A 27,750-nucleotide genomic window follows, 5' to 3' on the forward strand; every position below is an offset into this window, starting at 1 on the left:
GATAAAGCGTTGTGTGTGAGCTGTGACTCTGTAAGCATGTATGTTCCTGTGTGTGGTGTGTGTGTGTGAGTATGCTAATGAGTGTGCCTATTTGTGTGTATTCTTCTTGGAAGGGTGCTTTGTATGAGTGTACCTGCAAGTCTATATAGTTGGATATGCCTTTTAAGTGTTGGTGTGTGAATAGTATCTGTATATGACTATATCTGAGTTTTATATGATATACCTGTGAATGTCCTCTGTGTGTGTTTGTACCAGTTCCCTACGATGTGTGAGTAATTTGATGTATGTTTTTGTGCCAGTGAATATCTGTGTTTGATTGTGTAAGTATGCATGACCCTGTTGTCTCTGAGGGTGTCTGTTTGTGAGTGTGCCAGTATGTATGATATATATGTGTGTGCATTGCATATACATTTGTATTCTGTGTGTGTCTGTGGGTTGTGTCTTGTCAGTGTAAGTTTGTGGGTCCCTAAGTATGTGGCTGAGTAAAGGCCATCTTTTTTGGCCTTTCGTGTTGTCTGTCTGATATGTTTACGTAAAAGTTTGCATATCTATTAAGCAAACATTTGTGTGTGTGGTTTGTATGTCTGTGAGCATGGGATTTCATCTTTAGAAGGTACTGTAGTTCTGGGGAGCATTCCTGCCTACTGTGTTTTGTCTTTTGTCTGTTTGTTTTGGGGGTGTTGTGGGTCCATTGAGTATACCTTAACTGAGCTCCATCGCTGGCTCTCTGCCAAGTGTCTTTTCCCTTTGGTACCTCTCCTGCCAGGCTGCTCTCTAGATGACAACGGGGTTGAGTTTCCAATTGGACAGATCTGGTCGCCTGGTGATCCCTGTGAGTTATGCATCTGCCAGGTGAATGACAACCTGCTCGCCTTCAGCTGCTTTACCTGGCTGTCCCTCTGCCTCCCTGACAGAGGCAGGGCCACTGCCAGCCTGGCCTCAGTCTTCCTCCTAGGCAGGTTGGAACCCACTTGTTCTGCTTTCAGTGGATGGTTGAGGGCAGTAGAGCTTGGTGGCTGCCTTAGATGCTGTGGGTGACCCTGCTTGGGCAGGGAGCTGCTGCTGTGAGGGTCTGCCTCAGGGACCTCAGGGGCCTCAGAGAGGATGGCTGGGGTACCATTTCTATGTCAGGATGTTTTATCTTGACCTGCACCTTGTCATTAGTTAAGTAAGAGTGTGCATTTGAAAGTCAAACATGCTGGGCAGTGGTGGCACAAATCTTTAATCCCAGCACTCGGGAGACAGAGGCAGGTGGATCTCTGTGAGTTCGAGGCCAGCCTGGGCTACAGAGTGAATTCAAGGTCAGGCTCCAAAGCTACACAGAGAACCTCTGTCTCGAGGAAAAAAAACAAAAGAAAAAGAAAAAGAAAGTCAAACATGGCTGTTTATTAAGAAACTACACAAGGCTTCCCTATCCATTCTGAGTGATTTGGGTTCCTGGAGGCTTTATTCCTCCAAATAAAGCAGGGTGGGGGTGGGGTGTCATTGGGGAGCCCCTGTCAATCCTGCAGGGTCTTTGGGCCCCACATCTTAATTTCCAGATGACTGTTTAGGATGCTTCATAACATGGCAGCTTGAGCGGGTTTGCTGGAGTGAGAAGGAAGAGTAAAAGGCACTTTCTGCTGAGGCTCTCTTTCGTGGCTGCTCCCGGCCCTCCTTTTACAAGAGAGTAGAAGAAGAGGCCATAAATGTTCACATTCTTAAGAAGAGGGGGGGGAAAGAGAGAAAGGGAAGGATCTGCGTAGGGCATTTTGGTCTTCTGAAATAGGCATTTCCGGTGGAATAGTTTTCTATAAAAATAGGATTTTATTGTTCTCTATAGGTTTGGGGTGAGCCAGGGTTCCATGCTGAGAAGAATGTGGAGGGGGAGATGGTATGGCATCAGCTGCTGCTGAGGGGTAGGACAGGAAGCAGGGGACAGAATCCCAGCTCTGACTTCCCTCTCTTGAGATAGGCAAAACCTTCCTGAAGATTCGATCACCTGTGCTAAGCAGCTGGTCCTCATTGGCATGGGGGAAGGGTGAGGAGGACCCACCATTCCCCAGCCTCATCCTGGCGTCCTTGAGGACAAGCCACAGACAGTGGGTGGCATTGTCTTTCCTTTGGTGTGGGGAAGCAGGCCCTGCTGTCTCGAGTCTTGGTGAAGTTCCTTCTTCCTTCAGGCAAATGGCTCTGTGAGCTGCCAGAGGACAGACTGCGTGGACTCTTGCCCTCACCCCATCCGGATTCCTGGACAGTGCTGTCCTGACTGTTCAGCAGGTAACCCTCCCGAGGCCCTACCTCACCCTCTACAGCAATTCTCAGGGCTCCTGGAGGCCCTGCTGGCCTTGCCTCAGGCCCCTCCTCACTGAGCACTGTGGAACCTCAGCTCTCTCCCTCTCCCAGCAACCTGCAAGCACCCACAGCTCAGAGAAGTGAAGTGACTTGCCTGAGGCAAGGCCTCAGTGCTGGACCCACGTAGGCAAATCCCCAGCACTTACAATCCTCCTGGGGTGGCATAGGAACCAGACCTGGAAAACTGGGCCAATGGGAGAAAACACAAATAAGGGTAGCTTTTTTTTTTTCACAGAAATTTTGACATTTCCCACTATTTCAAAATTAAATTTGTCATAGAAAAGCTATAAAGCAAGACTACATTTTTTAAAAAGGCCCATTTACCACTGTCGGCCCTGTGGTTATGTCTTTCTAGTTCCTATTTGTGACGTGTGCACCTTTTGATAGATGTGTGTTATGCGTGTTTTGTTCTTTAAAAAAAAATCTCCCCTTAAGGGCTGTGCTTGTTGGCACATGCCTGGAGCCCCAGTACTGGGAGAGAGGCAGGAGGATCAAGCCTGGGCCGGATAGCAAGATTCAGTCTCAAAGAATAAGATAAAATAAAATAAGCCATGTTCTGTTGGAGGGTATAGTTCAGTGGGAAAGAGCTTGCTTAGAGTACGGGAGACTCTGGGCTCTATCCCTGAACTCCAAGTACAGACAGACAAGAACAACAAAACAGATGAATAAAAATGAAAATATTTTCTTACTGTTTCAGCTGCTTTTATTATACATATATATGCAATTATATATATTGTACTTATATATTAAATATATGTGCTTGTATTTATATAATCTATTATATTGTAATAATATATATAATTGTATATTACACATAAATATATATAATCACACACACACACACACATATATTACACTTTTTTTTTTGAGTCAGGTCTCACTGTGTAACCTAACTTGACCTAGAATTTGCTTTTTAGCCCAGGCTGTTCTGGAATTCCATGTTCCTGCTTCAGCTCCTGAGTATTGGAATTCACAGGCTTGTGCTACTGTGTGCTTTAGTACTTAACCAGTATGTGAACAGTTTCACGCAAGTGGCCTCATGCACTTGGAGTCTTTGGAGACATCAGGAATTGGGGGATATGGGGGACTGGTTTGGAGAGGTGGGATTTTTGTCAGTTGACTCTGGAGAGGGACAGAAACCTTGTGTGTCTCCAGCACCACCTTGAGTCTCATGAGTCATTTGCCTGTCCCACCCGAAGTTCCTCAGTGACACCCCACCCCTGTTATGAAGACATTGAAGTAAGATTCTGTAATGTCCTCCTTACTTAATCCAGGCATAGAAAGCAGCCAGGACCCATTCCAAGGATGCTTATCTCTTGCCTAACCTCTGGGGAGGTGCTGGGCCTGACCCTTGTTATTCAGATAAACTTCCAACCTTTGCCCTGGCCAGGCACCTGGCCGCTACTCTTCACCCTTCTGACTGCTGCTCACCACGTGTTCTGTTTGGCAGGCTGCACCTACACCGGTAGAATCTTCTACAACAACGAGACCTTCCCATCAGTGCTGGACCCCTGTCTGAGCTGCATCTGTCTGGTATGCACCACCCAATCGGACCCCAGCCCCCAGCACCAGCTCCTGAACCCCAAAGAAGGCTCACCGCTGGTCCTGGTGAGAGCCATCTTCCCACAGCCTGTCTAGCATGATTCTTTAGCTAGGGTCAGGGAATCATTTAAAAACTCTGGCTGGTCCAGTATTCCTGCTTCTGGGTTGCCAAACTCAGTGAATCTCATCATTTCTGCATGAGAGAACCAGACTTCAGAGTCCAAGTCATTCGCTCATGATTTCGTGACTAGTCGAAGGGCCAGGCACTGAGCCTGAGTATACATACTCCTGGATCACACTTACACCCCAGAGCCAAGCAGCCCACTGCTCGTTCTTAAAACTCTGTTAGGTTAGTGCACGCTCAGTTTTCATGTTTGGAGAATGAAGGACAAAAGTCCCATCGCTTATCACGCTGATAAGTTAATGCTTGGCTAGAGCTGCTGTGTACCGTGGCGGTGTGTCTGTTTGGGTGTCAGTGAGCCTCAGCCCTGGTGGTTATGTGTGAAAAGGGACAAGGTCAACACATGGATTGGGAAATGCAGGGTAAATGTCTCTGTGGCCCCTGAGGAACCCGCTGCCCACTGTCCCTGCATATTCTCAGTAATATTCTTCGGGAAATGTTGCTTCTTGGTCCTTTCCCTGAGTTTTTGTTTTTTTGTTTTTTGTTTTTTGTTTTTTGTTTTTTGTTTTTTGTTTTTTGTTTTTTGTTTTTTGTTTTTTGTTACAAAGCTGCAGATGGAACCCAGGGCAAGCACTTTACCACTGAGCCACACCCCAGCTCTCCCTCGTTTTGTTTTGTTTTGTTTTGGGGGGGGTTGTTTTGTTTTGTTTTGTTTTGTTGTTTTTTTTGCTACTGAGCTTTCCTGCATAATTCTGCATTTTTCAATGGGTCACTATTGTCAGGTGACCTCATGGATGAAGTCAGGCCTTGTTCTTGAGAAGTTAGGAAGGACCCTAGTTGAGAAAATGTCACCCCTCAACCACCATCCTACCATGGATGGCCAATGTGGCTGCCTAGATGGGTCTGCCTTGCTGGGAGCCCTGGGCTTTTCCTAGCATCATTATTAGCTGTCCCCAGTGAGGGGCCATGTGTGTCCTGTGTTCTACAGCTGGGCTCGGTGGCCTGTTCACCTGTGGACTGTCCCATCACCTGTACCTACCCCTTCCACCCGGATGGCGAGTGCTGCCCTGTATGCCACGGTGAGTGGGAAAAGCCACCCATACCCAAGTCTGCCAGGTGACCTGGATCTCATCATCCTGACTTCTCTGTCTCTGCAGACTGTAACTTTGAAGGGAGAAAGGTAGTGAATGGTCAGGTGTTCACCTTGGATGACGAGCCCTGTACCCGGTGCATCTGCCAGGTGAGCTAGCCTGAGGGCCTGGGGCTGCCAGCCAGGCCTCCATGCCACACACAGGGCCCTGAGCTAATCTGCCCATCCTGCAGTTCACTTTCACCTCTGCCTCTGGACACGCATCCCTCTTTGGAAGTCCAGGTGAAGGTGTCTTGCCATGGTTGGCGTTACCTGTCATCCAGACCAGGGCCCAGGCCTTTTGGCTTCTACTCAATACTTTTCTGTGTGTCCCTCTGCTGGCACAAGAGGCCCTGGAGAGCTTTGCTACAGGCAGACAGGGTACTCTGGGCTTCCTCATGGTGTCTTTCTGCTTCTTCAGCTAGGAGAGGTGAGCTGTGAAAAGGTCCCTTGCCAGCCAGTCTGTACTGATCCCTCCTGCCCAGGTAAGCAGGCCCTGAGCCTAAGCTTTCCCTACCGTCTTCCACTGCAAAACTTCTCAGAGACATAGGCCCTAGAAAGGGCTGCCAAGGTGACCCGGGCTGAGACAGCATGGTTTGCTCAAGGTCACACAGTTATGGCAGGCTCGCCACATCAGGTTTCTGCTTCTGGGCTTCTTACTATGAAATACCAAATGCCACAATGTGTTGTATTGCCTGCCCCCCCCCCCCTTTTTTTTTTTTGCCTGTGTGTGGTGCTATGGATCAAGTTCAGGGTCCTCTGCAGGCAAGGCTAGTGCTGTGCCTCGAGCCATTCCCAGCCTCACACCTTTTTTGAAACAGGAGTTTTCCGTTGCCCAGGCTGGACTTAAGTTCTTAGATTTAAGGAATCCTCCTGCTTCAGCCTTGTGAGTGCTGAGACTACAGTCATGGCCACCAGACTCGGCTAGTCCACGTGGCTCTTTATTGCACAGTTACAAACAGGACACAGTGCTCTGTTGTACAGCTCTGAAGTCTCGATGTGGACCACAGCTGGCTGCTCAAGAAAGATCCCCTAATCGGTGAGACTTCAAATGATATCTGAAGCTGTGGATGGAATTAAACACTACATGAGAGCACTGTCAAACTAACACCAAGAGGTCCCTAAGTGCCTGACTGACTGGTAGCCCAGACAATGTGGACACACTGGACAGAGAGGTCCCTAAGTGACTGACTGACTGGTAGCACAGACAGTGTGGACACACTGGACAGAGAGGTCCCTAAGTGACTAACTGACTGGTAGCACAGACAGTGTGGACACACTGGACAGAGAAGTCCTTAAGTGATTGACTGACTGGTAGCCCAGACAGTGTGGACAAAGCGTAAGTCCCAGCCTGGGCAAGACAGGTGGGATGCTGTAGATCATCATGCTACTCATAAGACACATGATTTAAAATATCTGAGTTGTTTGCTTCTGAAAAGTTCTATTTACTATTTAAGGACAGCAATTGGTCATGATAACTGAAGTGTCAGAAAGAAAACCTGGATAAGGGGCAACTGCTGTATTCTCTTGAGCTGGTTTTCCCACCTCCTACCTACCCAGTTCATTGAGTTCCCTCCCTCCTTCCTCCGTCTCTCCCTCCCTCTGTCCCTCCCTTCCTTCTTTCTTGTATACCTGTTTCTCTGGGCCCCCTTTCTTCCCTCTCTCCATGTCTCTGCCTTCCTTCCATACACCTGTAATGCACCTCCTGTGGAAAATACTGGGTCAACTTTTTTATTCAAATCTTGTGGGTTGTGTCAAGACTGTGTGGTTGACAATGGGGGCAACTGAGTCAGGAGTAGATGGGGTCTCCCACAACATATTACCATATCCTGATCCTGAAAGAAGCTTCGAGGAAGCACAGTGGTGCAGATGGTTCCCATAGTCTCCAAAACTGTTGGGATTTTAATTTTTCCAGTTTACTCTATGCATAGATGTGTCTTCTTTATGTACTTTCAACTTCTAAAATGATGGTGCACTTTTCCCCCACTGTCTTGTGGATAACATTGCTTCCTGGGAAATGTCTGTTTCACATCTTTGGCCTCCCAAAGGCGTGCCAGGATGTGGTCTGCTCCAGGGAGGTTTAGGACTGGGAATAGTGCTGGGGACCACTGGGGACTTGGATCGTGCTTCCTTTTACCCACCACATGCTCTTGTACACTGGCTAGGCATCATGCTCTCAGCTGTCCAGAAACTCTGTCGACAGCACACCAGTCAGCTGCTGAGCATCACCTGTAACACCCATTGAGCAATCAACAGGAGTGCCTGGCCCATGGGCCTGGTGTTATCTCTGTTTTCCAGGTGGAGTGTAGAGCCCCGGGGAAGAAAGTTTCTAATTGGTGGTACTCACTCTCTCTTCCCTTATCCCTTGCTCTCTGGCACGCCTCCATGTGAGGAAACTAGGACCTACAGAGGAGACGTGCTGAGCCAACTTCTTTTCCCAGAACACACTGTCAGCTCTGCTCACCACACCCTATTCCTGTCCCATAACTGTGTAAAGGGAACACCACCATTTCAACGAAAGAGAATGGGACTTGCTTCCATCTGGCGACTTAGAACTGACAGACAGAAGAGATTGGTGGGTTGGCTCAGCAAGTAAAGGCACTCGCCTATAGCCTGATGACCCAGTTTGGTCCCCATAACACGCATGATCGAAGGAGAAAACTGACTTTTTCAAGTTGTCTTCTGAATTCCACATGTGTGCTGTGGTGCGCGCGCACACACACACACACACACACACACGCACAGTAATAAAAATAATAATTTCCTTAAGACAAAATTCACATACCACCCAGTTCACACATTTAAGTCATAGGACTCCATTGTTTTTAGCTCTGTGTGGTCGCCCTCTAGCGGACTTTCAGAGTATACCAGTGGGCACAGCAGCACCCACCTCCCCTCGGTTGAACCTTTCCGAAGGTTCATTCCTCCTTTGCTTGTCACTGGTTATTTCATTTTTGCTTCCTTTCCTCTGTGACCCATAGCCTTGCAGTGTGAGAGGTGGTAGGCTGAGACTTATTCATTTACTCATTCACTCGGTGATGGGGCTTGAGTCTAGTTCACGGCATGTGTCTAGTATGCATGACCCCCTGACTCAATCAGTCTCCAGTGCCACATAAATTAGGTGGAGAGGTGCATGCCTATAATCCTAAGGCAGGGGGATCGATAGTTCAAATTTGCTGGGCAAGGTGGCACAAACCTTTAGTTCCAGAAGGCAGGCAGATCTCTGTGAGTTCAAGATCAGCCAGGTTTATACACTAAGTTCCAGGACATAGAGTGATCCTGTCTCAAAAAAAAAAAAAAAAAAAAAAAAAAGATTGCATATTTTTGGATAGCTACAGCTTCATAGTAACATTGAGTGGAATATAGAGCATTCCTGTATCCTCTGGCTCCACAGATCCTTCTTCCCCACTGGTAACACCCCACAGCAGAGTGATATACATATGCTATCATTGGTGCACCCAGCTTGGCCTGTCATGATACCCACAGTCCATAGCTAGCATGAATGTTTAAGCTAAGACATCCTCTGTAGTCTTGCGTCTGGCCCCCAGTCTGTTGGGATGCCCATTTTACAAGTGGGAAAACAGAGGCCCAGTATTAGACTCTCTCTTTCCTTATCCTTTGATCACTGGCACTCCTCCATCTGGGACACGAAGATCCAAAGAGGAGACAAGCTGAGTCATGTGCTCTCCAAAAGTTCCTAGGAATGCTGCTTTAGTGAACTGCCCTCTTCCTTTCATGGTTTCTCTTTAGCCTTCTATCCATGGAGGTTGGAGGCAGTCCACTATGGTCCTCACCAGGTGTGCTGAGCTCCCTGTGAGGATGGAGTAGGGTGTCTATCCCCAGAATGGCTCATGTCAGCTAGAATGAACCCTTGTGACCCTGTTTCCCCACCTCTGTCTAGATTCCCTCTTTCCTTCAAAAGAAAGGCAGCAACCCTCCCCTCATGGAGACCTTGGCAAAGATGCTCGGAGCCCCCGTGGAGACACTGGAGTCCCTGCTATCTGCAGCTCCTGCCCAGGGCCCCCATCAGCATCACCTGCAAGGCCTACATTCCAGCTCCTGCAACTGCTTTTGAGAGCAAACCTGTCTGATGTGCAGACTGTATTCCCAGGCCCACCAGTAGCCCACACCTCCTCCTCAACCCCGTTGGAGCCAGAGGGCACTTTTCTAGGGGAACCTGGAGCCCCTCAGCCTCCTGAGCCCTCAGCAGGGTCTTCGGTCTCTCCTGGATCCTCTACTCTACCTCCAGCCTTTCCAGGGACTCCTTGGTCACCTGTCACTCCAGAGAGCCCTTCCTCAACCTTTGGGGCAGCATTCCGGTGGCCTCTGTCTGCCACTCACTTGACTGAAGCAGAGGCACCTTCAACGACCGGTCCTGACCTCTCAGAGACCCTTAGCATGCCCTTGAAGCCTCAAGGACTATCTGCAGCTCTCCTGGACACCCCCAACCCTGGTCCCCAACAGCCCACAACAGACATCTCAAAGAAGGAAGAGTCTACCATCTGAGTGGATCGCCATGCCTGGGACACACCAGACAGAGCTCTCTGCCAATGGCCTAGTAGGTGTGTGTGACCCCAGGAGTAACCCAGTGGGCTCTCAGAGAAGACCTTTGAGTAAGATGGTCTGTCTGTACATCAAGGAGAGAGGCAGTGGAAGAAACAGCAAACATCCCTTGACTCTGGACTTTTAGCCTCCAGAATTGTGAGAACATAAGTTTCTGTTTATCCTTGACTGTGGTATTGGTTACAGTGGCCCTGGTACACTAAGTCAGCACTGCCTATTCTCGCTTGGGCAGAGCCATGCCTGGTGTGAGCCTGTCACTGCACACTCTTGATAGTGATGTCACATAACGTCCATCCTAGAAATGTTTGGGGGTGTCTATAATCCCTGTCATTATGCTTTGTTTTCAACACTGATTTCATGTAATGTTCATTTCGAGATGTGTTCAGAAGATGTGTTATGTCCCCATTTCTATTTTAAACCCTGAGCTGCTAACTCTCTCTTCTCAGAGTTCACAATCCCGGCCAGGGCTCAGCTGCTCAGAAGATAAGTGTGAAATGGGAGTGTCGGAGGCCAGTAAAGTGTGTGTGTGTGTAACACACACACACACACACACACACACACACACACACACACACACACGAGGGAAGGCCAGAGCTTGCTGCTCCCTACTGTTTTCCATGTAGCCCATACTCACCACTTTTACAATTGTAGCTGCCTTCCCATTTTCAATTCCTTGCTTGTAGGATCTGGGTGGGTGTGGGGGTTGCTTCCAACTTTTCCTGTTACATGTAGATTCTTTGGGAAAATCGTTATAGTCAACAAATAATTTATAGCGAATAAACAAGTGTATTTGTCACCGTGGGAGTAGTAGGTCTAAAGTAGAGAGGTCAGTGGTTTTGTGTTGCTAAGTAACCACTCAAGTAGGGGGATGGGTAGGAGCTGTTAGGGTGATACCTGCAAGAGTGTTTGTGTGTAGCACCCACCATAGCCAGCAGGCATCAGCACTCAGTTGACCCACATCAGTGGCTGTTTCTATGAAAAACAAGTCAATCCAGAAATAACTCAGCAAAGGTAAGGCCTCCTTTTTATTAGCGATCTTTATCTTTTATGAAGTAATGTTAATTAGGGTATGGAGGCTCATACCTGTAATCTGTAGAACTCAGAAGGCTGACATTGAATGATCATGATCGGGAGTTCAAGGCCAACCTGGACTATTTGAGATCCTGTCCCAAAAAAACAAAAAAACCAAGGCTGGGCAAGGTGGCACAAGCCTTTAATGCCAGCCTTTGAGAGGCAGAAGCAAGTGATCTCTATGAGTTCTAGGCTAGCCTGATCTACGTGGTTTCCAGGAGAGCTGGGATTATGTAGAGACCCTGTCTCAATAACAACAAAACCACCCCACAAAAAACCAAACAAACAAAATACCCCCTCCTCCCCAAAACAACACCAAAAAGTCAAACCAAGATGTTTAACTTCTCCTCCTTATTTTAGCATTGACCACTGGGGCAAAAACTAAGGAAAGTAGAAGTCTCCGGTAGAACTGTCTTCTCTAGAACCCCGTCATGTGCTGGGTGTCACTGCCCATGGCCTCTGTCAGCTGTTGGTTGTAAATAGCAATAGCTCACGATGCTTCGTGACAGGCTGGGTTCTGAAGGCTTTATATGGTTAATTCATTATCTTCACATAAGGCTAGAGGATGACAGCTCTTATTTCCTGTGATGACCACTTGCTCTCACAGTGAGGGACACTGGAGGTGGGAATGGGGGCCAAGGACAGATGATCTCTGGGACCATCGTAGGGAGGCACACATGAGAGCGGGTGCCTCATTCAGGACTTGTACACACTGCGTGTGGCCTGGAAGCCCTTCCTGCTCCCACCTGGACAATTTCTCAGTCTCTCTCAATGTCATCCCTCCTGGCTCCATTAGATCTCTGCTGTACCTGTCCCTTGATCTCTCTCTGGGACTCAGGGGCAAGTTCCCAGTGAGGCCTCTACCCAGGGTGAACCACAGGCCTGACGTTTCGTAGATGCCCAGTGACGATGGACCACATGAGATGAGGCCGAAGCAGCGGCTTTTGCAGTGCGCTGCATTGGAACAGGCCTTGGTTGTTACTTTCTTTTTCCTGCTCCTCTGCTCTCTGCCCACCTGGGCCTGTGGGAAAAGCCACCCAAAATCAAACATACCCTCTCTTGTTTTAAAAAGATTTTTATAAGATTTATTTATTTTATGCATATGAGTGTTTTGCTTGCATGTATACGTAGCATGTGCATACCTGGTGCCCACAGAGGTCAGAGGTCAGAGGAAGACATTGGATCCTCAGGAACTGGAGTTGTAGACGGTTGTGAATTACCATGTGGTGCTGAGAACCAAACCCAGGTCCTCGGCAAGAGCAAAAAGTACTCCTAACTGATGGACCATTTCTCCAGGCCATAAGTATGTCGAATTTTGATAGTTCAAATCAAGTGTTCCAATAGCTGTGCCTAGAAAGGTTTAGTGGGGTAGCCTACCTCAAGAAACTGACAACCTTTTTTTTTTTTTTTTTAATTTTTTATTTTGGGGTAGGTGCTAAGGATTGAACCCAGTGCTTGGCTTGTGTTAGCCAAGTGTTTTTCCACTGAGCTCTAGCTCCTACCCTCTTTTCACCTTTTAGGATTTTTTGTTTTGTTTTGGTTTTTTGAGACAGGGTTTCTTTGTGTAGTTTTGGTGCCTGTCCTGGATCTCACTCTGTAGACCAGGCTGGCCTCGAACTCACAGAGATCTGTCTGGCTCTGCCTCCTGAGTGCTGGGATTAGAAGTGTGCACCACCACCATGGCTCACCTTTTAGTTTTTTTTTTCTTTTTTCTTTTTCTTTTTCATGTGTCTCTGCAGGCCAGAAGAGGGCGCCAGATCTCATTACAAGTGGTTGTGAGCCACCATGTGGTTGCTGGGAATTGAACTCAGGACCTCTGGAAGAGCAGTTGGTGCTCTTAACCACTGAGCCATCTCTCCAGCCCCACCTTTTAGTTTTTAAAGGTTTAATTCACGTGTATGTCTGTCTGTGCACATATGTGAGGGTACTAATGGAGGCCGGCAGTGGGTATCAGACGCCTGGGAGGTGGAATTGTGTGCTGGGACCTGAATTCTGGTCCTCTGACAGAACAGTGAGCAGAGCCATCTCTCCAGCTTCCCTTTCATCTCGTGGTTGGATACAGTGTATCTCTAAGCTACCCAGGCAGGCCTTGAACTCACTATGTAGCCTAGCCACCCTTTGAGCTTGTGGATTCTCCTGCCTCAGCCTCTCCAGGTGCTGAGATTACTGGCCTGTGCCACCAGGCCCAGTATCCAGAACCTGTGTTTAATTATCCTTTAAGCATCTTTCTGAATGGGGAGGGGAAAAACATTGGGAGCGTCAGCTCAAGCCCTCTTGGCTGTCTGGAAGCTCCTTTGCCCCTTTTATCAATGACTGCTCATCATTCCAGCCCTATGGTTCTAAAGAAAAATGCCAATCACCTCCAGCTCACAGACACGACCATTTGACCAAGCTGAGCCAATCTTAGCATCTCTTTCCCCTCTGCCCAAGATATTTGGTCCAGGATGGACGAATCATTCCAGGTGGACCAATCAGAGTCCTCCCTGCTACTCTGGGAATCCTCCCCCCCCCTCCATCTGTGTCCTTCTTGCTCAGACCTTCAGATGTGGAATCCTAGGGTTAGTGCCAGCAAAGTCCTTGACCTCCAAAGTACAAGAGAAAGAAGCTGAGAGGCAAAGAGAGTCAAGGGGAGGGGAGGAGGGAGAGAGGGAGGGAACAGATGCCTGCCAGGCGCATGGCTGTTCCCTTCTGCACCTTCCTAGTAACATTCCTAAAGTCTTCCTCCTCATTCCTGCTGGTCGGACTTGGCTTCTCTCACCAAGGACACTGCATGGTGGAGTCTTGCTTCCCAGCATTCTGGAGCCTGAGGCAGGAGGACTGCTGAAAGTTCAAGGTCTACCAAGGCTTTAATAATGAGTTCTGGGCTAGCCTGAGCTACACAGTGAGACCCTGTCTCAAAACGAAACTAACCCCGGCATACCTCGTCGACCCAGAGGGAGCAGCCATGAGCATCAGTGGCTTTGTGAATGCAATCTTTATTCTCTACCCAGAACAGGGCTTTGCAGAGCTCCCAATAGCTGGGGTCAGCTCCCCTGGGTGGGAATGCCCCTTGAGCGTTCATGTCTGTGTCCATGCCTGGCTCTCCCCGGAAGGAGGCCCAGCACTCACACAGCAGGAGCCAGACCAATCCTGTTATTTGCCCGATCAAACACGGTGAAATACAGCCTTAGGAAAACATCCCCCAGCACCCACATCTCAGAGTCCGAAGAGTCATTTATGCCTTCTTCAAAGTTGCTATAGCAGTTGTGTGAATGCTCCTGAAAAAGAAGGGCAATATGTGAACTCAGCAGCACGCTGCTCAGCTTCTTGCTTTTGTTTGTTTTGTTTTGTTTTGTTTTGTTTTGAGCCAGGGTGTCATGTTGCCCAGTTTGGTTTCATACTTACTATGTAGCTGAGGGTGACCTTGAACTTCTGCTCTTTCTACCTCAGCTTCCCAAGTGCTGGGATTACAGATGTGTACAGCATACCCACTTTATGCGGTGCTGAGGACTAACCTGAGGGCTTCCTGCTTTCTAGGCAGAAACTCTACCAACTGAGCTCCACCCCATCCCTGTCACTCAGCTTGCTGTCCTCCTTTCTTGGAGCTGTGTGGCTCTGTCTGGCTGCAGGACAAGATGGCTTACACAGCTGGGAGAAGAACCACTTGTGGCTCCTTGTGTTCTGTCTCTCTCTCTCTCTCTCTCTCTCTCTCTCTCTCTCTCTCTCTCTCTCTCTCTCACACACACACACACACACACACACACACACACACACACACACAACCGCGCCCACCTTGGTTCAGCTAGTCCCTCTGCAGAGCAGGCCTTTCCTGCTCCCCTTTGGGCAGCCTCTGGATGGTGCATGACCGTCCTCTTCAGTCACTTCTTCCTAGGCTGGCCCACTCTCCTCTCTGTCCCTGGTCTGCCCATCCATCTAACCCAGCTGCCCCTCTGCATGGTTCCCTAGGTCCTATTTACCCGAGGCTACCCTTCAATTCAAACTACCCTTGTCTTTCCTCTGAAACCTGGGGAACAGAGTGGTGGCAGCATGCCCTGCTGACCCCTCAATATTTATGGGGGAAGGAGGGAATGCCAGACTGGCTTTCGCTGTCACCATGGTTGTGCAGGCAGCGCTTGCCCTGTTGGTGGGCAAGCACCTGTCATGCATATCCTGACCACCAGGGTGTGATGATTCCTGCTATTCCCAGGGTTTGAAGAACAGCCCCACTGCCGAAACTCCTCACCTTCCGGATGTAGGCACTGGCTGGCACTGGGTAGGTAACACCATTGATGGTGAAGACAATATCAGGTAGGGTGTTGATGGTGTCACACTTGAGAACGTACTGTCAAAGAGGGAGAGGCTGGAGGTTAGCCCGGCCTCTACTGCAGCAGTGTGTGGAGAACCCAGATGGCCCTCCCACATGACCCTCCCACATGACCCTCCCACATGACCCTCCCACATGACCCTTTACCTCTTTATCACTAGTGGCCTTGGCACCAATGAGATTCTGAATTTTAAGGATCGAGTTTCGGGGGCCAGTCAGCAAGGAGGTCCCTGTGTCCATAATACCTTGGCAGCCACCTTCACAGGCAATGACTACTCCATTCATGGAGATGCTGAGAGGCAGGGGCCAAAGAGAACACCAGGATTACCAGACAGACCCACACTCCCCTTCCCTGACCTCAAAGCAGCCCTTCAGCTCTCCATACCCATCCTCCTGCTGGTCACTTTACCTTTTCTGATTTATTTGTGGTTATCTATTTATTTAGAGCAAAGCCTTACCATGTTTTCTGAGCTCCAATGTCTGAGCTCAAAGGACCCTTCTGTTTCAGCCTCCCTAGTAGCTGGGACTACAGTGGGATGCCACCACGTCTGGCTTTCCTTTCAGTTACCTTGTCGGGGTTTTTTTTTTGTTTGGTTGTTTGTTTTGAGACAAGGTCTTATGTAGCCCAGGCTGGCCTCAAACCCATTTTCTAGTCTGAATGACCTTGAACTTCTAATCTCCCTGCCTTTACTTCCCAAGTGCTGGATTACAGATGTGTCCCATCTGCCTTTAATCCCAGCACTTGGGAGGCAGAGGTAGGTGGATCTCTGTGAGTTTGAGGTCAGCCTGGACTACAGAGTGAGTTCCAGGACAGGCTCCAAAGCTACACAGAGAAACCCTGTCTCGAAAAAAAAAAAAAAAAAAAAGGATGTGCCCCATCATACCTAGTTTATTTGATGCTGGCGATCAAACCCAGGGTTTCCCACTTGCTAGGCAAGCAGTCTCCCAACTGAGCTATATCCCCAGCACCACCCTTTCAGACGCTGAACGCCCTGAGCTGTTTCTTGCCTCGGGGCCTTTGCACATGCCCCCTTTGTCTAGATGGTTTCTCATCATCTCCCAAGTGCTGGCCTGATTGCCACCTTTTCCAGTTGCAGAGTTGACTCAGTCCCTCTCTTGGTCCCTTCCACGTTCCCTTAGTCATTTCTAGCAAGCAGTGAGGTGGTGACTCACTGTCTGCAGGACTCCCTGGTTCATGTCCACATGCACTACAGGACGGCACAGTTGCTAAGTGCCTCCCTCAGACACGTCACACAGTGATGCTCAGCATATGTATGTATGAATGAATAAATGAATGAACAAGGAACAGCGGGAAACACTTGTGCCTGACCAACTCCACAGCTTGGGAATGAAGCCAGGTCCCCGTGGGCATCCGGCACTCCACAGCAGGGAGAAGAACAGCCATTTGCTGCATAAGAGGCCATCTCTTCAGCAGATTGCCTCTGTGTTGACGCTCCCATCCCACCAGCGCCCAGGAAGCCCACACAGATGGCCACGCTGCCACGTCCCTGAAGGATGCTTAAATTTCCATCTGGTGACTCTGTGCACAGTCTGCTCAGTTTTTCTCCCCATGTGCTCAGGTGTTTCAGGTTCCCAGGTGCCCAGTTCTCTGTTCCCACCCCCTAGCCTGCTGCATGGCTGAGATGTGTATTTGTGGCTTTCAGATCGGAGGATCGAGACTTGTCTCTGCTCCTGTCTGTTCTCTGGTGTGATAATCTCACTGTGGGCCCAGGACCTCACCTGCTTTGGACAGGAAGCCCCAAGTCCTGGGCAAACCAAGATGGTAATCCCTCATTGTGACCCTGTTCAGCACAGTAGATTCCCCCCTGCACCCCCACCCCCGCGCAGGCCGGTTTCACTTTAGGGCTTTCAGACCATACTTCCCACCTTTCCCATTCTGCCCGGCCTTTTCCAGAGACTCCTGCCTGTTCAGGTCTGCAGATGCCCTGTCCTTTTGTTAGTGCTCTAGACCCAGGCCTGACCCGCCCTCTCTGGCTCAGATTCTGCTGAGGAGACCTGGAGGGGTAAGTCTTTGGTGCCGGAGACTCCATGTCTGTGTGTGTCATTATGTGGCCCTGTATGTCTCTGTGGTTGTACATGTTCAGGCTTCTGTTTATGTGTGACTGTCTTGTGACTCCATGTGTCAGTACATGACAGTGACTTTGTGTGTGATTGTATGTGTCATGGTAAGTGCAGTCAAACATGGTTGTGGGCCTGTGTTACCCCATTTTGTGTGTGTGTGTGTGTGTGTGTGTGTGTGTGTGTATGCGTGCATGTTGGAGATAGCATCCAGGAGCAGGAATCAGGCAGGCACTTACCTGTCCAGAGCTAACTGCCAGTAGCTGGGCTTGGACACAGGCACCCAGTGAAGGTCTCCGCTGTAGTAGGCCGGGTCCACTCCACCCAGCATCAGCATACTGCCCTTCTCATCCTTGCTGGAAGGAAGAGGAGAGGGAAGGGTTTACTGTCTGGTGGAGACTAGTGGGCTGGGTCCCTGAGACTTAGCAGCACACCTGACCTTGCCAGCATTGCTTAATGTTGCTGGTGTATCCATACAAACACACACAAGCCTGCTCAACAGCCCTCTCAGGAATGCCACTTATTCGTGGACAGGGAAGTTAAGGCAAGGAGGGCCAAGTACCTGCTCCAGGTCAGTTATGCAGCTCATGAGTAGCAAAGCTGAGTTCCGAATGTGGATAATTGGCTACAGAGCTGGACACTGGACACCACCCCATTCTGTGGAGCACTTGGGCCCCTCTGGAAACTGGAGTTACTTTATGGTTAAAGGACAATTCATCCAGAGGGGTGTGACTTCCCCCTGTCTAGACAGTCATTTTCCAGAATACTGAGGTTTGGGGCAGCTAGGGTTGTGCTTTCCAGCTCACACAGGGCTAGCTTCTTCTCAGGGAGCCCCACCCCCACCTCAGGCAGGTTGGTTCTGTCTGTCTGTCTGCTTTACTGCTGTCACAGCAGTTGAAGGAAACATTGTGGACCAGATTCAAGTGTTCCCAAGGGCCAGAGAAAGATTGAATTGCTTGCTTAATGCTAGAAATGCATGGTTTGCTAGAGAGCTGGGATTCCTGGAGCTCAGGTTTCGGAGAGCCTGCAGCCGTAGAATGGACACAGACTGACAGACAGACACACATCTGCCTCCCACTCTGATATGTGGGATCAACTCCCACAGTTGGTGGGGAAGAGACAAGTGTCAGCAGGACCTGGCCGCCTGTGCTTTGCCTGTCCTCTGGATCTTTGGCCCATCAGGAACTTCAATGTAGTGGAAGAGCTGGTGGACTGACCACTGTCATGGGGAAGAATCCTGAAGGCTGAGCTTGAGACCCGCTACTCTCAGCACTAGCCTGGGCCATCCTGGGCAAAGCCCTTTCAACGCCTCGGTTTCCTCATCTCTGACTGAAAAGACAGGACTAAAGGGTCAGCACAGGGGGTCTGACGTCCATTGCAGGCTGTGCACACTGGGAGATATCCATCTCTACTGAATGACTCAGTGCCTCTGCTGTTGTGCAAAAGCAGCCACAGGCAATTTGGGAACAGATGAGCCAATGAAATCTTATTTACAGAAGCAGATGATGGGCCAGATTTGGTGCCCAGACCATTAGCAGGCAGACACCTGGACTAGACTACGTCTAAAGAACCTTCAGGATCAACTAGTTCTAATGCAACTGACAGCTTATGAAGGGCTGATCTGGTACAGGCTCACCTGCTCAAGTAGAAGGCAAAGAGATTCTGGGGGATGAGGCCTTGCATCCACAGGTTGTCAAAGACAGGCAGGACTCCCTGAAGGCTAAGGTCAGGGTAGCCCAGCCCCAGGATACCATCAAAGACCGCATATTCCATGAAAGTGCCTGGTTCCTCCAGGCTCAGGCCAAATGCCTGGGCCACGACCATGAGGTCCCCAATCTGTGAAGAAAAGAGGATGTCCTTACATAAGGCTCTAAAATCAGGGCTATGGCACCGGCTGGGCTTGGGTGGGAGATGGTCTGACCCACAAGGTATAAATGAGTTCCGGCCATGCCATGGGCCACTTGGATGTGAATCCCAGGCAGGGGTGGGCTGGCAGTTCCCCTGTGGTGCTGTGGGTTGTCACCAACCTCCATACCATGATGTCATCTGATTTTCTACTCTTATCCAAATGAGGAAACTGAGATGCTGAGTGTAATCCGAAGGTTCCCATTTGAAGACAAGTGGAAAGCAAGGCATCTTCTTCAGGGCATTGCCCATGGTGACCTTTTCTGTACCCTTAGGAGGCAGGAACCTGCTCTATCCAGGTGTTTGGCTGCATTTAGTGTTGTTTTTGAGACTGAGGCTCACTCTATGTCCCTAGCTGTCCTGGAGCTTGCTATGTAAGACCAGACTGGCTAAGAATTCACAGAGCTCTGCCTGCTTCTGCCTTCTGGAGTGCTGGGATTAAAGGCCTGTGCCACCATGCCTGATTACACCATCAGTGTTCTCAAGAATATTTGGACTGTAAAAATTGTGTGTGTGTATGTGTGTGTGTGTGTGTGTGTGTGTGTGTGTGTGTGTGTGTGTATGTGTGTGTGTGTGTGTGTGATTATGCATGTGCACACTCAGGGATTTTGTTAATTCTCAAGTCCTTCAAGGCCTCCCAGGGTAAGAACCTTTTGATGGAGCATGGCTCTCCTGGATCTGTGCTCTGCTTTTCCTGCCTGGGAGCTCAAGGCCCCTTGGCTGTTCCCAGAGGCCCAGACCACAGGGCTGTCCCCTGAGAGTACTTCTCACTTGCCTACTTATTCTGAGTCACACCCCAGCTCTTTGGCCTACCAGCTGTGTGACCTTAGACAAAGCACTGGCTCTCTCTGTTCACTCACCTGTGGAATGAAGCCCTAGCAATGTCTGCCTTGGGCTTGTTGAGAAAATTTATGTAGCTACTTTGAAGAATGTGCCCAGCCTATTGTCTAGAACAATGTGGGGCATGCAAGTGGCTTATTTTTACATACTGTGTTCTTTCCCTGTGCTATTGGTAGAAACAACTTGTGTTTCCTTTGGGGAAGGAGCTAAAATCTGAGCCCTCGACTCCTGAGGCTGGTCAAAGGACTCACAGTTGGGGGAGGGTTACTGGGGGTGGGGAACCCCACAAGGTGAGTGGCCAGCTAGAGCAGAAAAGCACTCCCAGAGGACCCTGCCAGCAGTGTTCACACCCAGAGCCAGGCCTGTGGTAGCCTCTGGTTCCTGGGTTACCTTGACAGTGTCATAGGCAAGAAATCCCGACATCTCTCCTGAGCCATAGGCGACGTTCACAGGTCGGCCCGAGACCAGGAAAGTGGATGATCGCAGAGGGTTGAAGACTTTGTGGTGAGCTGCAGGGATAGGCAGGAGGTAACCCTCAGGTGTGCTGGGGTAGCAGGGGTGATGAAGGGTAGGGCAGGTCAGAATACTCACCGCAGGCTGGGCTGGAGCAATAGATGGATGGTACCCACAGGTAGGCAGAACCAGTATCCAAGACGACCTTGAACTCCTGAGGGGGTGTGCCGATGCTGATGATGCCAATGTAGACCAGCTGCAGGAGAGAAAGGCCGTGGCTAGGGCTCGCCTGGCTGCCTTCTCTGTCCCCTGGCTTCTGGGGTGCCTGCCTTTATGGTGCTCTGCTCAAACCAGGGCTTCCTTTTAGGAACACTCCATCTTCTCTCCAAGGTCTTAAAGTCTTTCCACCTGTCAGGATCCAGCCTAAGTGCCTCCTCCAGGCTGCCCTCCAGGGTCACTCCAGGCCCCAGTGCTCTTTGCTTTCTCCAAACTCAGAATAGTTACCATCAAGACCACTCAGCCAGTCCTTTCATTGGGCATGTGTTTACACTCCCCTGCCTTTTCCTCTCTCCCTTCCTCCCCACCCCTCCCCTTCTCCTTTTTTTAATGATGGGTCTTGCTATGTAGCTCAGGCTGGCCTCAAACTTTTGATTCTCCTGTCTCAGCTATATTCCGATTACTGGGAATATAGGCATGCACCACCATGCTGAGCTGACATTTGTTCTTTGCCCGTTTCTCTGGCTAGGCTGTAAGTATTGGTAAAGGAAACTAAGCTTAATCAGGTGTGGTGGCACATGCCTTTAATCTCAGCACTCAGGAGGGAGAGGCAGGTGGAGCTCTGTGAGTTCGAGGCCAGCCTGGTCTACAGAGCGAGTACCAGGTCAGCTGGAGTTACATAGTGAGACCTGTCTTGAGAAAAACCAAAGGAAGAAAGAAATTAGGCTCCACTCATCAGAAGTGTCAGCATTTTGCTAGTTGACCAGTGTCCAGCCCATCTCAGAGCTCACTAACTGGTCATTGGCTGACATCTGAGTCTGCAGGGGTAGGACTCCTCTACCTGATACCATGCTTGATTTGCAATTGGATTTGCTGGTGATATGGCTCACCCTTGCTTGGGGCCAGGGTGAAAAAGAATAAAAGTCTCGGTGCCCAATGACTTGTCATCAGCATAGAACAGGATGTCTGCGTGGTAATAACTGGTCATTGCTAGGTCCACCCAGCTAACACAGCCCCAGATGGGGTAGGAATGTGTTTTCCTTGGAGTAGGGGGTGGAGAACAATGGGGGGGGGGGTTCACAGGTCCCTGTTCCTCACCCTTTAATTTTTTTCTTTCATGTAGGAGTGTGTGCAGTTGCACATAGCGGCCAGAGGAGGGCGCTAGGAGTCCTGCTCCGTCTCTCTCCACATTCTTCTTTTGAGACAGGATCTCTCGAACCTGCAGCCAGACTGGCAGGCCACAAACCCCAGTGACTCCTGTCTCTGCTCCCACAGCCCTGGGCTCCGAAGTGCGTGTGGCTACATCTAGCTTGTATTTTACGTGCGTGTTAAGGATTTGAACTGAAGTCCTCACACTTGAGCAGCAGGTGCTCTTAACTGCTACGCCATCCCAGCCCCTATTCCCCACCCTTTCTGACTTTAGGAACCCCAGCCCTAATGCAGTGTTCCCCCACAAGAGGGGCCATGGTGTTGGACAGAAGCCATAGGGGGCGCTCGGGAGCCTCCGCCCCCGCCACACTTACGTCTAGGTAGTTCCTCATGGGCTCATAAGTTACTGCAGGGTTCGGGCGCTGCTCTAGAAGCATGTGAGCCCGGCTACGAGGGTACTTCTCCAGGTAATCCTTCAGCATGTGGCTTTCCCGTAGGTTTTCTCTCATGGACTTAATCTTCATCAGAGGAATTCTTTAAATGAGCATTGGGAAGGAAACTAAGTAAAAGAGGCACCGTGGGGCGCCAACACGGTGCGTTTTCCAAGGAAGACCATGACTGGAACAGGCCACACAACAACACAGCGGGCAGACCATGACAGAGTGCCTGACTTCCAGTCCGGGTCTGGTGTTCGCTCTGGAGCAAGCCATGGGACCATTCTGAGCTTCACTTCCCTTTCTGTAGAGATGGCGGGACCATAAACCTCCTGGCGTTGAACGCTGTGGGGGTGGGGTGATGGGTAGGGAGCACCTGCCATCTGGTAGTCCCAACAGTGACAGCTGTTGCTGTCGCTCTTTCCAGTGTACTGTCTTTCCAGAAGCAGCCCGAGAGGAAGGATGGAGGATCCAGGCATTCGATGCCCAGCTGACTTTCCTTGTGACTCAGCTTTGGTCACCGCGCTGGCTACCATCGAAGCTGGGCCAAGGAAGTAGCCCCCCACTTTTGTTTTTTGTTTCTTTTATCTCTGAGACTGGGTCTTATGTATCCTAGGCTGGCATCAAACTTGATATATAACCGAGGATGGCTTTAAATTTCTGATCATCCTGTCTCTACCTCCCCAAAGCTGAGATTACAGGCAAGCACCACTCTACACAGGTGGAGACAGCCCTCTGTACCCATCTCGGTTCCATCAGAAGTGAGGGATGAGAGAAACATGGAATATCAAGGGAGCTAAAGCAGGGGATCGGTCAGGGAAATGATGAGGCCTGAGAATGAGAACCCAAAGACAGAGAAACAGGTCTGTGGACAGACTCTCAGAGGTGGGAGGATCTGTGGAGAGGACACACACGTCGAGAGAGGTCTACAAGACAATGCAGAAGAAACACCCTACAGCCGCACAAGCTGTACACTGAACGATTCCGGGAGTGACATCATATAGCCCACGATGTGACCTGTGCTTTTGGAGTTGGGTGATCCTGAAGACTTAGCACCAAGACTTCAGGGTCCTTCTGGTGCTCTTGGCAAACTATCACTGATGAATGGACACCTGAACTTCATGAAAGCCAGGATTTCATTTCCTTCTTAGCTCAGGATGACGGTCAGGGGAATAAGAGGGTCAGACATTTTTACAAGGGTGAGAAAGAGCCCAGGGAGACAGCTGATAGCATTCATGCTATACTTACTTGACCAAGCATTCTGAGAGGGTCACAAGCCAGAGGACCCCAAGCCACTTCATGATCCCTTCCCTGGCTTAAGGTGCTTGGGAGAAGCGCGTTCTGGGCCTGCAGCTGTGTGGAGAACTGCTTGTTAAATAGCTCTGGCCTGCTCTAAGCTCTAATCAGGTCAGGAGGGCCACTAATAGGGCTTGATAAGAAAGGCAAACTTCCCCGATAACATCTTTACCCTAGAAAGGGCTAAAAATTCTCAGAATCCAAGGAGTTTCAGTGGCTGAGAATGTAACACCAAACCACCTGACTTCACAGAGTGGCGAGACTCTTGCTATCTTGGTGATAAAGACACTGTGGATAAAGCTGCAAGAGTAAGTGCCAGGTGCCATGTCTGCCCTTCAGATCCCACGCAGTTCCCAACTTGCGGTGAGGTGTGTACCACGGCCCCCGCTGTGCTCTTTAGGTAGAAGGTTGCTGGGAGGAACAGAAGGCCAAGTCTTACAACCAGGGTAGGATGTCCAGGACCCACATAGTGGGAAGATAGAACTGACTTCCACAAGCTCTTCTCTGACCATACACCAGTGTGGTAGCACACAGGTGCCCACCCACCCGCATAAAATAAGTCAATGTATCATTAAAAAAATGAAAAAATGTATCCATGATAAATGAAAGATATTTTTAAAAGTTTAACTTTCTCCAAAACCAAAAGACATCAGGCAGGTAGTCCTTGCCTTCATGGGGTTGCAGCCTGGAGCAAGGTGGGGATGCTCAGGACCTAGGAGGCAAAGCGGGTGGGTACTAGGCTGGGCGGCCATGCTGGGCGGCCATGCTGGGCATGATGCTGCATTGTCTCACCACAAGGTGGCAGCCTTGAGTCAGCTCTGACTTGCCACTGCCAGGCTGGAAGGAAGCCATGGTGCCAGGTTGGCCACATTTTCAAGAAAAGTCAGAGCCTGGATATTTATGTGAAACTCCTGCACTTTAAATGTTAGCGATATTGTGATGGATGTACATTGGCTTTCATACACTGTTTCTGGCTCCTAACTCCCTCCCCCACACCCTACATCCTAGAGGGTGCACGCTCCATGCACGGCAGGAGGGATTTCTGCAGGGACACCATGAAGAATATGTTAACCTTAGCTCTTACTCTTTCTGTTCCATAACTTTTTTTAGATTCTTTTTGTTGTTGTTGTTTTAGACAGAGTTTTTCTGTGTAGTCGTGGAGCTCGCTCTGTAGACCAGGCTGGCCTTGAACTCATAGAGATCCGCCTGCCTCTGCCTCCCAAGTGCTGGGATAAAAGGTGTGTGCCACCACTGTCCCAGCGACATTTTGACATTCTTGTTGAGACCCCTGTGACAGGTCTCCATAGAAGCGCAAATGGATAGGGTTTGGGGAGCTTATTATTGATGGTGTAGGTACCTATAGTGTAGTATACACTGCAGACTCAGAACCCATCATTTCCAGGGGATCTGATGCCCTCTTCTGACCTCTGTGGGTCTGTGGGTATGTACACACACACACACACACACACACACACACACACACACACACACACACAGGAACAAACAACCAAAGGTAATAGGAGTGTTTCCCCAAGCTCTGAGTCACTCAAACAAGTGATCCAAACTCAAGGGGGGCTCGTGGGAATCCTGACCTATATTCAGTCGGGGAGAAGCACAGAGAATGCAACATGTAGCTGTGGGCAGGCATCTAGAGCATGGTGCAGTCTAGGGGCTGAGCCTAGTTGTAGAATCGGGGACAATCTCTAGGTTAGACAAACCAGCGGCTTAAAATAATTCCCACTCAATGAGCACCTGTTGTAACTCCCCTGATAGGACCCAGGTTTGTCTGCACATCCAGACATGCAAATAGGTAGCTACTATCTTTTTAAGCATTTTGTCAGAAGAAACACCCCAGGGAGCCTTTGGCCTAGGATACACATGTGCACCTTTTAAAACTGGTACTATGGTGTAGAGCGTGCCCTTTACTGATCCTGGGGACAATACCGGGCAGGAACCTCAGAAAATGGATACTGAGTGATATTAAAGATAGGCATTTGGTACTGGGGCTATGGCTCAGTTAGCAGGGTCCTTGTGTCAACACTCACTGTGATCCATCTCTGGCACCACATAAGCTAGGTGTGGATTGAAGATCAGCAACTGGGAGAGGGAACATGGAGGATCAGGAGTTCAAGGCCAGTCTTGATTATAAAACAATTTTGAGACCAGCTTTGATTGTATAAGATCCTGTCTCAAAACAAATAAATAACTAAACAAACAAAGAAAATTTGAGTCCAGGTTGGTGGTTTACATTTGTAATCCTAGCACTGGGAGGTTGAGGCAGGAGTGTGTGGCCAGCCTGGGATCCATAGTAAGTTTTGGGTCAGCCTGAGCTACATAGTGAGTCCCTGCCTGCCCTTCCCCCAATAAAAAGGCAAAATAAGCAGCAAATAAAAGCCCCCAATAAGCCTCCCAAACAAAGAGTAATTTTGCTTAGAATAAGAGAGCATTGGGGATTTATGTGTGCGTTTTAAGAGCTCCTAGGTCCTGGAGATGTACAAAAGCATGTACAGTAAAATAACGCTTCTGCAACAACAACAAAATACAATGAGAAAATAATGATAAACGGTTTCGATTGTGAGCCTAGCCTTTAGCAGCTGAGCCATCTCTCAGTTAGATCAACATTTATAAAGGGGCTGGGGATACAGCTCAGTTGGTCGAGTGGTTGCCTAGTACACATGAAGCCTGGGTTGGAGCTCCAGCACTGGATTAAAAACCAAACCACCCCCTCGAAAAACCAGGTGTGGCGGTACACAGCTGCAATGCTAGCACTTGAGAGGCAGAGGCAGAGGGTCGCAATTTCAGAGTCACCTTTGGCTGCATGGGGAGCTGGAAACTATTCTGTCTGAAAACAGAAGAGGTTGCTGAGAACCCGACACTGCCTTTATTACTGCTTTTGTCATGGGTACCAGTAAGAATGACTTTTATGTTTGAAAATCTTTTATGATAAGTTGAAATGTTTCCTGTTTGGGGATTTTATTTTAATTATGTTTGAGGTTGAGTTCTGTTGGCTGGCCCAAAACAGGCCATGTAGGCCAGGCTGGCCTCAAACTTGCTGATGGTCCTCCTGCCTCGGTCTCCTAAGTGCTGGGATTACGCTAATGTGCTACTATACTTGGCAACATTTCCATCTTGAAGTCCTTGTCCTCAGTGATATGCCCAGAGGTCCAAGAAGGGCAAACTTAGGCAGCCTAGCACTGGCTCTGGAACCTCCCCACGCCCTGCTCCATCACCCCATGGCTACCTAACCCAGTTTGCAACTTTGATGAGCCTAGGGCAGGGCTTAGAAGTAGGAGAGACGGGGCGATTTTGAGACGTAACAAATTGAGGCTCTTGCTCTTTCCGGCTTTCCTGTCATTGAGACCATCTGCAGGGGAAGGGAAATCAACCTCCATGTGGAGGGAGAGAGCCCACGCTGGAGCAGTGGGGTATTAGGAAGGGCAAATGGTGGGAGATCACAGTGAGTAACAGAGAGGGGAGCTGTTGGTATGGGATACGGGAGGGATCAGACGGGAAAGGGACCTTGGAAGGGACCCAGGGTTTTGCAGGGTAGGAGAGGCAGTGAAAGGGTCACCCAGGGTGGTGGGATATGCAGGGTGAGCCAAGGGCTTAAATTAAACAGATCAACTGGCAGTGGAAACAGACCGCAGACTGCGGCGGCACCTACCAGCGGTCCTGCCCCACTTGTATCTTCTGGGACATGGATGCTGGAGGCTGGATCTGGTCCTTTCCGCTCCGATTCCTGCTTCAGATGAGGCAGCCTTGGACAACGGCTGCTGCTGTGCGGCAGGAAAGGGGACACAGGCATCTGCTGGCTCTTTGATGGCTCTGGGTATTGAGGTCGCCTCAAAGGCTCTGGACACCTAGAACGTCTCTCATCTTAAAATTCACCTGCTTCTCGCTGGCATGCTTGGGACTCCAAGTCCTTTCCTGATTTCCATCCTTTAGGGGAAGTGACTTGTCCCCAGGATCAAGTTCCTATTGGAGAGTCCTCAGACTTCCCATTGGTAACTTCTGCTTCATGACATCTCATGGAATCCAAGTGGCAGAGTGTTCCACGGGCAGGGACACAAGGGTTCTTTGGTTCTTGGTGGCAGGTAGGTTGTGACTTGGGAATGTGGCACCTGGTCTGCTTTCTCCATCCTGAGTGCCAAGCAGACATCACCAGTTGATCCTGACCTCTGGATAGAGCCACAGACAGAGTCCTGAGCAACATAGTTCCCCTTCAGCCAGATGTCCTACTAGTCAGCGTTGGCACTTGGATGGGAGTGACTGGTATTTCCCAAACCCATCTCCTTTCTTTGGAAGAGGGAACACT

The 27,750-nt window shown here is 49.6% G+C and overlaps 2 protein-coding genes across 2 annotated transcripts in view; one reads left to right on the plus strand and one right to left on the minus strand.

The window, feature by feature from the left end:
* Vwce (von Willebrand factor C and EGF domains) overlaps positions 1-10,815 on the plus strand; it is a 31,672-nt gene extending 20,857 nt beyond the window's left edge. Inside the window, exons 14-20 of the mRNA XM_036177932.1 lie at positions 767-852; positions 2,163-2,259; positions 3,785-3,867; positions 4,986-5,076; positions 5,155-5,237; positions 5,548-5,611; positions 9,028-10,815. Coding sequence (XP_036033825.1) covers positions 767-852; positions 2,163-2,259; positions 3,785-3,867; positions 4,986-5,076; positions 5,155-5,237; positions 5,548-5,611; positions 9,028-9,632 — 1,109 coding nt within the window. The 3' untranslated portion in view covers positions 9,633-10,815. The remainder of the gene's footprint in view (positions 1-766; positions 853-2,162; positions 2,260-3,784; positions 3,868-4,985; positions 5,077-5,154; positions 5,238-5,547; positions 5,612-9,027) is intronic.
* A 2,901-nt stretch (positions 10,816-13,716) lies between these two features.
* On the minus strand, positions 13,717-23,535 carry Pga3 (pepsinogen A3). Its single transcript, XM_036180765.1, has 9 exons — positions 23,388-23,535; positions 22,080-22,239; positions 20,479-20,596; positions 20,278-20,396; positions 18,779-18,978; positions 17,382-17,498; positions 15,211-15,355; positions 14,983-15,081; positions 13,717-14,017 (listed from the first exon to the last, which is right to left on the minus strand). Exons 1-9 carry the CDS (start codon positions 23,438-23,440, stop codon positions 13,865-13,867), a joined length of 1,164 nt encoding a protein of 387 aa, XP_036036658.1. The 5' UTR covers positions 23,441-23,535; the 3' UTR covers positions 13,717-13,864.
* Positions 23,536-27,750: the final 4,215 nt, after the last annotated feature.

This window comes from Onychomys torridus, chromosome 1 (genome assembly GCF_903995425.1).
Source record: "Onychomys torridus chromosome 1, mOncTor1.1, whole genome shotgun sequence".
NCBI classification, from domain to species: domain Eukaryota; kingdom Metazoa; phylum Chordata; class Mammalia; order Rodentia; family Cricetidae; genus Onychomys; species Onychomys torridus.

Bases quoted from the DNA above. Each gene is read 5' to 3' on its own strand.
- Pga3 (XM_036180765.1), bottom strand. From the start codon at position 23,440: ATGAAGTGGCTTGGGGTCCTCTGGCTTGTGACCCTCTCAGAATGCTTG. The intron at 22,240-23,387 runs GTAAGTATAGCA...GCTCATTTAAAG, and splicing joins CTCTCAGAATGCTTGGTCAA to AATTCCTCTGATGAAGATTA. The intron at 15,082-15,210 runs GTAAAGGGTCAT...CCTCTTTGACAG, and splicing joins AGGCCACTAGTGATAAAGAG to TACGTTCTCAAGTGTGACAC.